Source organism: Taudactylus pleione, unplaced genomic scaffold (genome assembly GCF_031769625.1).
Source record: "Taudactylus pleione unplaced genomic scaffold, aTauple2 ptg000436l, whole genome shotgun sequence".
Lineage (NCBI taxonomy): Eukaryota > Metazoa > Chordata > Amphibia > Anura > Myobatrachidae > Taudactylus > Taudactylus pleione.
In genome coordinates this window covers 10387550-10400437 of record NW_028284838.1, presented here as the reverse complement: position 1 = coordinate 10400437, position 12888 = coordinate 10387550, and the positions used below count along the sequence as shown (strand labels likewise).

The 12888-nt window shown below is 41.4% G+C and overlaps 1 protein-coding gene across 1 annotated transcript in view; it reads right to left on the bottom strand.

Moving 5' to 3' along the window:
- Window positions 1-4482, bottom strand: part of CLRN1 (clarin 1) — a 31172-nt gene extending 26690 nt beyond the window's left edge. Inside the window, exon 1 of the mRNA XM_088447654.1 lies at window positions 4230-4482. Coding sequence (XP_088303780.1) covers window positions 4230-4482 — 253 coding nt within the window. The remainder of the gene's footprint in view (window positions 1-4229) is intronic.
- Between the last annotated feature and the right edge of the window lie 8406 nt (window positions 4483-12888).

Below are 12888 nucleotides of genomic sequence, written 5' to 3'. Positions count from 1 at the left end.
GGCGGCAGCACTGACATCATCAGTGATGTCAGTGGGGAGCTTCCTGCTCCATCAGAGCAGAAAGCTCCCTGGGGCTTACGAGTGCCCAGACCCAACCTTAGGGTCTGGTCGTAAGCCCCGATGGTCACGAAGGTGAACACCATCGCGACCATCAACCTGGTCGGTCGTTAAGCTGTGGGTGGTAACCCACAGCTTAATGATCGACAAGGAGGCGGCCGTTCAGGATTCAAGCGGCCGCCCTGATTCAGTGCGACCGCTTGCAACTAACGACCGCCTCTGAATGAGGTCCTGAGACCTGGGAAATTTGGTCTGAAGGGGGTATTAGAGATAGATTGATGGTCCTCAGAAACCATTGAAGGCGAATTACTGTAGTCTGCGAGCACCATAGTAGGAACACGCTGCCCATAAATAAGGTGAGTCCAGGTGTACTGATGGAGAAGATGGCTAGAGGATATTTGAAACTAGGAACTGTGGGTAATTGTGAATAGAAAAGAAGTACGTCATAAATGGGTAAATGTATCAAGCCTTTAAAGAGTGGAAAAATTGACCCTAGCAACCAATCAGGGCCGGATTAAGGGGGGGCGGTGACAGGGGCGGTTGTCCAGGGGCCCTCACACATAAAGGGGCCCCCACAACAAGCGCAGGCAGGGGGGGTTCTGAGTACTTAGAAATACCCCTGACGGACAAATCTCGGTGAAGTGGGGGTGGAGCCAAAATGACAAGCCCCACCCCCATTTTACCCGCGAATCGCGGCAGTACGACGTGAGGGGCGGGGTCTAATGTGAGGTGCCCACCCGGATTTTCTACCTGCAGCATAAAAATGTAAGTATGTGTACTGGTTTATTGTGTATATATGTGTATGCATGTGCTTGTGTGTATATACTGAATGTGTTATTGTGTGCATACTGTGAATGTGTTAGTATGTATATATGTGTATGTATGTGTTCATTTGTGTATATATATATATCTGTTAGTGTGTGTGTATGCGGTGTCTGTATGTGTTTATGTGTTTATCACTGTATATGTGTGTTAGTATGTATGTAATATATATATATAACATATTGCTACATATATATGTGGGTGTGTGCATGTTCAACACGAGACACTAACCTCGCTCCCAATTGTCTGAACCTAACCTCCCCCTTCCCGCACCCTAAACCTAACCCTGCTACTACTTTCGGCATCCCGGCGATCGGGATGCAGGCGCCAGGATTCTGACCGGCGTCGCCAAAAGCATCCCATATTAAAACCCCTCAGAAAATCCTGCATTTGGCCCTGCCCACATAGGGTTGGTGTGAGCCTGCCGAGGCTCCATGTGGCTTGGTGGGGGCCCCCAAAACTTAGTTGCCCCAGGGCCCCTACAAGCCTTAATCCGGCCCTGCAACCAATCAGCTTCTACCTATCACTTTATAGTATGTACTTGATAAATGCTAGCTAGAAGCTGATTGGCTGATATGGGCAACTTCCCCACTCTTTGAAAGTTTTGATACATTTCCCTCATAGTGCACACAAGAAACATGATTTAGTCAAAGGAAAAAGCAGATGAGTTTGGGAGGTTTAGAAAACACATTAAGTAGAGTTTGAAAGAAAGAATTATAATATAAGGAGTATTAATAGGACTTGGCTGGATGAACGTCATGACGGGACAGTAAATTTGGAAGTAGAAAAAAAGAGATGAAAGGTGAGGATGGTTGTGTGTATATATATATATATATATATATATACACACACACACAAACACAAAAATCTGTGTGAGTCCTTGTGAGGAGGTATAGATGTGCTGATTGAGGTTTGTTATTTATAAACCATTCTGCATGGCCCCCCGCCATCGTGATGTTGCTCCTATGCACTTGCCGATGCCAGGACCCCCGCCGGATCCCGTAGCATGACAGGTAGGCTGGATACACATCGTTAAATATGTACCCAGCTTAACCTAGCAACTGTCATCACAAATTTTCCATATATACAGTATACTGCAAAAAAATTAATAAAATAAAATATATATATTGAAGTACTAAATATTACGGTATAGAGAAAACTGTTCTTTTAGGTTTTTTTACTGGTATACAAGGGAGCAAAAATGTCTGAAAATAGGTTATTCTATTCTAAAATGTGTTTTGACTGTGGTTTGGCGGCGGTTTTGCTTTCTGCAGATTTACTAAGGCCAAAACCGCTGCAAAACTGCCATCAAAACACATTTTAGAATAGAATAGAACAGGGCTGTCATTTAGAAACCGCTGCAAAACCGCCACCAAACCCCTGGGGTTTCGAATAGAATAGAACCCGCCACCAAACCGCCGGGGTTTAGAATAGAATAGAAACCGCCGTCAAACCGCCGCTTAGTAAATTTTGCCCTTAGACTCAAGCTTTGATGACAGAAAGCTTATTACAGTTCGTTGAAATGTCACAATTCAATTGTTGTTTACTGTTACAATAGTAACCATGTCTACAACATGTTGTCTATCCCGGACAAGGATTAATTGACAATCAGATTTATCTGATACACTCTGGCAGGATAGGTCCTAGTACGTCTTTAGGAAAGCTGAGAACCTCAGAAAAGTTTTTCTTTTTTGTTCTTATTAGCATTTTTCATGTATATAACAAGTTTTATTCTAGGTGCATATGATTTTTACACGAAACATACACTTAATTGTGTCATTCGCTAGCGTACAATACTGAGAAATCAGGGCCTGATTCAGAGCCAGACGCTATTTGCGCTCGCTCGTTCAGAAAAAGGGGCCGGATATTTAAATAGAGCGCTCGCTCTTTGCAGCCTGTTGACGCCTCTATGTCTGAACGAGCGAACGAAACATGTGGTCGCTATTTTTTAAAAATCGCCCCCTGGCCGCTCGCATCCTATGTCATCTCAGCTATTTATTAGATTAATCGAGTACATCGAAAGGCGTATGAACTGCTCGCAGTGCTTGTGGTAGCATTTTCCTACCGCAATCATGCGAGCAGTTCAGGTTAAAAGACAACCAAGTGACGTGGCCGATGACGCTGCCTTGTTAACTATGCACACCCTAAAAAATGCCCGTTTGGACCGTTTGGCACGCCTGCATTCGGATCACCACTCCCCGTTTTCAAGCACCTTCCCCTGTTACCACCCACAAACGCCTCATCCTGTCACTCAAATTAGCAGGCATTCGCTATTTTGCGAGCACACAATTTCCGACCGCAATGACTGGTTCGCGCATGCGTATTACAACCCATACGCATGCGCAGTTGTGCGAACATCGCTCGGAGCGAACGAGCGGCCGCTTACGAGCGGCTCTGAATCAGGCCCTCTGTTACACTGTTTCCTAATCTTTCCAAAAGATAATCTAAATAACGTTATTGCATGGTGGTTTGCATACAGAACTGCATTTCCAAAATGCTGCACAACTATAATAAAACATTTGCACAGTTATCTATGTAATGGTTAAATATACAGCCCTTTATCTCTCAGTATAACCGTATTATAGTTATTTTATTTTGCATATGATTTTTTTGCATTACCAATTATAATGATCTACTTTGCAACCCAATTACCTGCATCTTTATAAATACCACGTGCCTGGCATGGTTGCATCATTTGCAACAAGGTTGTGCGTTACCTGACATGGTTGTAAACAATGTCACCAGTCAGAAACGTACACTGGGCAACTGCCGGAAGATAATCGCCCGACCCCTCTGCATCTCTGCACCCTCTACCAGTGTCTGCCAATCACTGCTAATCGGGCAGCACAGCAGGACCCCCACCCAGATGCTGCAGAGAGGACAGTCGCCACGGAAATGTACATGAACAGCCATCAGTCCCCCAGTGTATACCTGGTGGCTGCTCAGCGACATGCAAAGTTGCAATGTTGCGATGGTCTGATCATCGATAGACAAAATTTATCGGTGACCAATTTGTTAAAAAAAAAAATCAATGTTGGTGTGTTTCAAAAAAAGAATTAAAAAAAATATATTTTTTATAAAATTGTATTAAATAGATCTTCTTAATCTAATTCAATCATAAAAAAATATTAGCCAGTTAAGAGGTTAACAGGTATTGTAAATGACATGGTGCTTATCCATTGGCAGGTATGCAAATGTATAAAATACTATTTTACTACGTATGTTACAGTAAGTACAGTAATCGCAGTGTTGTCATCCATTTTATTGCAAATTTTAAATGTACATCTTATATATTTTCCAATATATTTTGAGCTATAAAAAGACTGATCTACAGTATGCTGGATACTTACATGAAAATGTTGTAGGTCTCCCACCGAGGCCACACTGCTTCACTCGCTGTCCATAGAAAAGGCCATATTGGATTTCCCCTATAAACTTCTGCAGTTCATCTCCTGTAGCATTTACCAGCTGGGCTCCAGTTTTGCACAGAACTGTACCTTTTACCCAAAGCTGAATTCCTAACGCTGCTGCAATTGCCAGAGCACAGGTAAAGCTCAGTACTCCAGCCACACAAAACAGGACTTTCTTCTGCAGCTTCGTCATGATTGTACCAAAGTTTTCACATCGCACTCCGGGAATGTATTTAGAATACCAGTGTTACAGGGACACTTAATAGATTCCAAACTGAAGAGCCTTTCAGAAGACACAAGCTTGCCATTGGTCTCTGGTTGTAAAAAAAAGTATATGCTCAGCCGTATGTAATAGACATCTCTGACCATGTAAAATGATCAATAATATAGATATAAATACAAATAAATGCAGAAACAGTTTTTCCTATTTCTTTCTTTTGATCCGATGACAAAGACTCAGGAGAGCAGATGGAGTCTCTGTGTAACCTGATAGATGCTTTCTCTCTCATGAACTGCATTCTGCCTGATTGGCTGAGATGGAATTTCATTAATGGGAAAAGCTTGCATTATAATTGGATGTCTACTAGACAATGCACAAACCTTCTTGGGATGTCCCACAAGACCCATAAATGTTCATGGAATATATATCTATATCCAGTCATAAGGGTTGGAATTAACGGCAACATCACTCATCTTCATTTGCTATATGTCTGTGTTATTCCTTTTATTTTATGTGCAGTAGTGAGAGAGTACACGTACATCCTGACCCTGTGTTTGACCCTGGACATCTAATATTAATTATATTTTCACAGTAAAAGCTGTCCACATTCAGGATGAGCTTGTCAGACAATTTATGTACGGGATGCCATTATAGGGTTAACTTCCAGTTAAGGTCCCTTTTGTGATAGTGACCAAACTGGACAAAGAATTCTCTGTGTGTGTGTCAAGCACTTCCTAATGACTGCAGATTCAGGTCATTAATGCTGTTCATTGGTGCTTGTACATTCTCTGTGATCAAATAACTTATTTCATTGAGAATCTGCTTTTAGATATGTGGTGTAAAATGAAGAGTGAATATCCATTACCCAATATTACCATTCGGTATACAGTAGTATTTCTCATAATTGGTCCTCAAGGCACCCTAAAGCTGGGGACACTACACGATCCATTGCACGGTATTTCATTCCGACACGGATCTGTACAATATATATATATGTATATAGTGTGCAGATCGCATAGTGAGTTTGCACGATCACATGTGCCCGCAGGTCGCTCATCGCATCATCCCATCTGTTGTGCAGCACAGGAGATGGGATGATGCGATGAACGACAACACACTGCTAAATGCAGCATGGAACTACACATCGCGCCGCCGTCTACTGCATCGTGCAGTGTATATGGACGGCGCGATGTATCATGCTGTCGCTGGGTACACCCATCGTGTAGTGTGTACCCAGCATAACAGTCCAAATTTTAAGGATATCCTTGCTTGAACACAGATGGTATAATCAAATTGACTGAGGTACTACTTAAGTCACCTATGCTTCAGCATGTTTAATAAATAAAGGACCTGTTCCAGAAATAGGAATAAATATAAAAATTAGCAATTTTCACCTTAGTAAAACCATGTTGCACTGCATGTGAGGCAGAGAGATTTATATTTGGGAATGGGGTATCCTAGCTTAACTCTAAATTTCAGGGTACAGGGCTTGATTCAGACCCACTCGCTAGATGCGTACGCTCGCACCCAGCGTATGCAAATTCAGCACAGGCAGGTGATCGCACGGCAAGGCATTAGCACGCCCATTATGTCTTGGTGTGCGATTGCGGTGTGTATTGTCAGACCTGTATTTAAACTATGGCTATAAATACAATGAGCTCAGAGACCCTCGTTGCTTTTGTTTGCTTCAGCACAATGCTGTGTATACACAGGAGAGAGAGATTCAAGAACGTGACTGTCTTGTGTAGTGTGAAATCAATCTCTGGTTTAATGGCGGCAAACTACATACATTTATAGTTTCTGAAGTATACATCTGTTTTCGATTACATTTAGAAAAAACCACAGGGCTGGGTAAAGATTTGGAATCACATACCTTACCATATATGTACATATGCTTTTCTGTGAATATATGACTGAGTCTGCACACGGAATTAACTCTTTCCTGCCCTATGCATTTACTTACAATGAATACGTGGCATACTTGAAAAGACATTTAGAATACAAAATGAATTCTATACTTCCACATTTTCCTCCTTTTCGATTCAAATCTTACATACTATTGTTTTTTCTAACTTACCTAGCCATGACCCACCCCCTATGTATTTGGTCCCTACTTCACACAACAAGTTATCCCCCCTAACGAGGTAACTGCATGGGGCAGTGCCCATTCAAGACCATATAGGCGATGAGTCTCTTAGTCCCTATAGTCCTGAATCTTCCTTTTCATCCGTATCCTTGTAGAAGTCTTCTATTTTTGCCATACATTGTTCGCACAAGTCTCTGCAAAGCAATGGTTCTCTTGTCTTGCAGATTACACAGAAGTTCTGGGCGTATTCATGTAGCAGGATAATAGTTGTCTTTGACATTTCTTTAGATGCTTTAAACCTAGAACAGTAATCAAGTGTAAGTATTTTCCTTATTAACCATACAACAAATCTAACAACAATATAATTAATTACTACTAATGCAAATCCTTTAGCTATTAACATGAGGATAGCTGAAAGCCAACCTCCTATCCCCTTGAAGCAATTTGCTGGATTCAACCATGAAAACCATCCATTACTATCAATATCATACTCTGGATCATTATACGTCTTCCTAAACTGCTCCTTCAATTCCTTGACTTTCTTCAAGTGTGCATATATTGGGTCAGTAAAATTATCAGCTATATAATTACAGCAAGCAGGTCCCACTATCTGACACATGCCCCCTTGTGAGGCCGTTAGATAGTCCAGAACCATCTGATGCTGTCTGAGAATCTTGGTATGATACCTTAAAGTCTCATCAACTGTTTCTAATACATCCAATATTTCATCTGTAACATTGTCAAACAATTTAGCTAATGCTTCTATATTATGAGCATTCTGTATACTAAGTCCGGATATTGATAAAGCTAGGCCCATTTTCTTATACCATGGGATATATACTAAATCATGAGCCTGAGATTTACTTTTTATAAGATCCTTCCTTACTCGATGATTTGCTGGGCTATTGGTTATATCTATGGTTTCTGCTATCCATGAGGCTGGGCTCAGTCTTGCTATAGTGCAACTGCCTGACCCTCCCCAGGGTAGAAATTTATATGCCTTATTACCAAACATAAAATAATACCCTTCTGGTAGTAAGTGCTGTCCAGTTTTAATTACTTGTTGAGCATGCCATAACAACCTTGAAGTATTTTTTACAGGGCAACTCTCTAGCACGTGATATATACTTTGGTCATCCGAAGTGCATCGTATATCATTTGTGGTGTTATCCCAAACACTGGAATGATTGAGATACTGTTCCCATCTAGTATCGCTAGTGTTATATTCTATTAGTAGTTGTTGTGTCGGTACCTCACCAATATAGCGAATTACTTGTCTAGCATAAAAGGTAACATTTACTTTAAAATTAATAGTTCCTAACTTTAGGTTTGCATTTTTAGACCCTTCATTTTTAATATTAACACAGTCATCTTGATAGCACATTTGGCCAAAATTGTTCCACTGGTCAAATGAACCATCACGTACTGCTTTCCAAAAGGGAGGTTGGGTCCACCCAGCCACAAACAATTGTACTGCTGAGTTGTTAAATGGCTCATGTGTCAATTTTATTGGCCTAGTCCAGGTGTCTATATCTTTACTTAATTCATCCCAACTTACTGGGGTTGCCACATATGGCATGGTTTTAGCTGAAATCGGGGAATGTGTACAAATCCAACAATCAGTGAGGTTAATACCTTGCATTAATCGATAGTGCATTTGCAAGAACTTGTTATCCCATATTTCATTAAGCTGTTCATGCAATTCTCTTTTAACTCTTACCAAGGATTGATTAGTTCCATTTGTACTATTAAAAGCATCATTACCCCGGTTTAGCGATTCCTCAAAATTCATTGCTAAAATAAGTGTAATAACCATAGCAGAACATAGAATACATCCCCACAAACCTCTGTCAGGCTTGGGGCCTAAAAGCATATATTTATTCATTTTACTCCAACTCCCCTTGTGTAAAGATCTTGCAATGCGATGCGTGTATCCACCTATTTTTCTCTGCCACCTTCACCGCTGTAGGAGTTGTCAGGAGAACCTTGTAAGGACCCTCGTATCTGGGCTCAAGGACCTTCCTCAGATGTCTTTTGATGACTACCCAGTCTCCAGGCTGCAGCTTATGAGAACTACAGTCTGCGTTGGGATCTGGAATAGATGAAAACACCTGATGGTGGATTTGAGTTAGTTGTTTCTGCAACTCTATCATATAACCAGTCAGATCACCATGTAGATGTTGCAACTGCTGAGGAAAGTAACAACCAAGTTTGTATGGACTACCAAATAGTATCTCATATGGTGTCAGCTTAGTCTTTTTCAATGGGGTATTTCTTACAGAATGTAGAGCCATTGGAAGGCATTCTACCCAAGTTTTACTTGTTTGTGCCATCAATTTTTGTATCTTAAGTTTTAGGGTGCCATTTAGTCTCTCCACGCGCCCTTAACTTTGGGGGTGGTATGGCACGTGAAGAGCAGAGACTATCCCTAGGTCACTCATTATGTGTTGTGCAATTTCACCTGAAAAATGAGTACCTCTGTAGTACCACTGTAACTTTCTATTGTCTCTGGTACCCCATATCTGCAAATGACTTCTTGGATTAGCTTTTTTGCTACTGTTTTAGCATTTGCTGCCCTACAGGCCCAGGCCTCAGGCCAGTGACTATAAAGGTCGGTTACCATGAGGACATAGACATACCCAAAGCAGGGAAGCAGTTGAATGAAATCTATTTGGATTCTCTGAAAAGGAAAAAAATGTCTGTGGGGTGCTTTTAAGTGGTACCTTGACAGCTTTGCCAGGGTTGTGAAGTGCACATACCACGCACCCGGACACAAAGGCTTGCGCAGCCTGGCCAAACCCTGGAGCATGCCTCTTGGGCTGACATGGTAGGTGGTAAAGGTTCTTGAATGATTGGCTCATGTGCAGTAGTAACTGCATATCCCGTATATGGGTGGCCATCTACATAATACCTTGAATCATCTACAAACAATTCTAATTGTGCATTAGGAATTGGTATGTCTTATACAGGAGAGATCTGTGCGATTTCCTGTTCCATAAGCTGAATACAATCATGCTCGCAGCATGTGTCTGAAGAAAAAAGATTGTGGTTTTCACTTTCCTTTCTGCTATCGTTACTGTCACTGGCAGCACTACTATTAATTAGCATATCTGGTGCTGCTAGAGTGTCATCGTCTCCTGTTTCTAAACTTCCTCCTTTTGAATCTTTCGGAAGTAATGATGCTGGATTCAATACCGTGCACCTGTGTAAGTTTATATTACACAGGGTAAGTAAAGCTACTTCATATTTTGTGAGTCTAGCTGCAGATAAGTGTTTAGTCTGTGCCTGATTGAGTATTTCTGTAACGGCATGTGGCACTTGCAATATTAATGAATGACCTAACACAATATCTGCAGTTTTGTCTAGTAAAATGGCTGCCGCTGCTACCCCCCTGATACAGGTTGGGGCAGCTCTGATGACTTAATCTAGCTGTAGGGAATAGTAAGCCAAAGGCTTCTGCCTACCCCCATGTTCTTGTGTTAACACCCCTTGTGCGTGGCCCTGGACCTCATAACAGTATAGTGTAAAAGGTTTACTGTAATTGGGTAAAGCCAGGGCTGGAGCAGATATAATGTCTTTCTTTAACTCCTGAAACACCTGATTCTGCTCATCTGTCAATTTAAGAGGGCCTTGCTGCTTATCACCTTTTAGTGCATTATATAGAATTTGAAGCTTAGAAGATGCACCTGGGATCCAATCCCTACAATATGTGATAAGCCCTAAAAAGGCTCTTAACTGTTTCAGTGTCTGGGGTGGTTTTACATCTAGTATAATCTGTTTTCTCTCTTCCAGGATGTGCTTAGCTTGGTGGGTTATACAATGGCCTAGGAATTGTACCTTAGGTTTTGCAACTTGTATTTTGTCTCTTGACACCTTACATTGTGCTTCATGTAGAAATTTCAATAATGAAACTGTCTCTTCTATGCACATGTTTCACTATTGGTACTTAGCAACAAATCGTCTACATACTGGATGAGCACTGTTTCTGGATCTATTGGTGCCCATCCTTTTAATACCAGTGTCATAGCTTCTGAGAAGGCACTAGGTGAAGTGGCTCCTCCTTGTGGTAATCTTGTCCACGTGTATTGTTGACTTTTGTGAGTGAAGGCTAACATTAATTGACTTTCTTCCGTCAGAGGGATTGAGAAAAAAGCGTTCACCAAGTCTATGACTGTGAAGTTTGTAGCAGAGGGAGGGATCTGGTTTAGCAGTGTATGTGGATTTGGCACAATAGGACTATCAATTACCATACGCTTGTTAACCTCCCTAAGATCATGAATTAGTCTGTAAGATACAGGTTCATTATCCTTAGATCGTTTCTTAATTGGATACAACGGAGTGTTCCATGGCGATCTGCAGGGTTTTAACACTCCTGCTTGTACATATTGTTGTATCTATGTTTCTATTGCCTGTGTCTGGCCTTCGTTAAGGGGGTACTGTTTCATTTTCACAGGCGTTGCTGTAGGTTTAATTTTGATTGTTACTGGATCTACTGGTAGGAGTCCTACATCCATTTTTCCCTTTGCCCATACCCCTGATGGTACCCTTGCCTCAATTACAGACAATAATGGTTCCTCCTTTTGTTCAGAGGGTAAACATGTCATTAGGGATTGTGCAGTATCATAGTCCATAGTTTGCAACAATCCTGCTGGTGTACTTAATATAGCTTCCCCATTTCTGTACACTATGCTAGCTTCCAGAGCTGCCAGTAGGTCAGCTCCTAATAAATTCACTGGTGAATCTTTTGAAATTAGAAACTGGGTTGTTAGCACTACTCCTGAGTCTAATTCAATCTGTATAGGTTTGGTTTTAGGGAGGCTAATAACTTGGCCCCCCACTCCCACTACATTAGTGGAGCCTGATCCCATATACTTGGGTTCTACTATATTTTCTTTTAAGAGACTTGTAGCAGCCCCAGAGTCTATGAGACAGTTTATCTTTTTATTTCCCAATTTAACAGGTATCATAATTTGTGGTCCTGTTGGGGAATTACATGTTAAGGGACAAATTAGACTCTGGGGGCCTGTTTCCTATTGCTGGCTAAGATTCACCAAAAGGTCTTGGGTCTGGAGTTTCTTTAACTTGGGACAATTCATCTTAATGTGTCCCTGCTCCATGCAATTGAAACAAAGCCCTTTTTCATGCATTCTTCTGATCTTTTAGATTGCTGACCACTAGGTCTGCCTGATGGCTTGGGTGGTCTATAGCCCTTTTCCTTGTTACCCTTCTGATTTAAATTAGGGTAAGTAAGAACATACATGGGCTTGGGCATGGCATCTTTTTTCCTATCGCACTTTTCTAGCCTTTCCTTAGCATTATCTTCTATAGACCTAAGTATTTTGACTAGGTCATTTAGAGGCATGGAGGAATATTCTGGCCTACAGACCTTAAACTGTCGCATTAATTCAGGATTCATTCCAGCAAACAAAGTTAATTTCAGAATCCTTACATGACCAGGGTCTTGTGTGTTAATCCCCTGGTCTGTATGCCTCTTAAGGAGTTGCTCATAATATTCCACCACAGATTGACCCTTAGTTTGGTTCTCTTCTATAGCGGGCATATTAGCAGCCTCTCTCTGGGCCCAAACTCTGCAACTAGCTACCCATTCGGTCCCGCTTTCTGCTGTTGTCTGGCCTGCTATGTTTGGTGGATTAAAATCATTATAACCATTTCCTGCTCTAGCCTGAGCTATTTCATTAGCTACATGTACTCCTGATGCTGTTTCAGTGAGATCACGCATATCTAACCATGTGGCATTATGAACACTTCTAATCCTTTCCATATACCTGAGGAAACCCATAGGATTGTTTCTAGGGTCTGGTAAATCTTTTATGAAACCCATTGCTTCCACAGGGGTCCAAGGCTTATAGGAGGAGGTGGTACGTACTACATTACCATCATTGTCTCTTGACTGTGAGACTGAAACTGGAAATAATGGTCTATGTCATAAGGTGGTGGGGCTGTAGCCCCTTTAGGTTCTTCAGAGAAAGGGTCTCTTCTATTACTTCTTAGAACCTTACAAGTAGTACATTGTTTATCTTGCCAATAATGGCAGACTCCACAGTCACATCTCCAAGTATATTTAGCTGGATTTCTGATGTGATGCAATATTTGTTCTGGAGTCAATGGGTTTTTTGGTCTTAAATTATCAATCAGTCCTAACCCACAGGTTGGACATTGTTCAGACCATAGGGCCTGACAATTTTTACATATTGTATCCCCTGGGACATTACAAAATCCACAAGCAAGACATGACCAATTTGGATATTTTTGTTGATATATTGCCCTTCTAG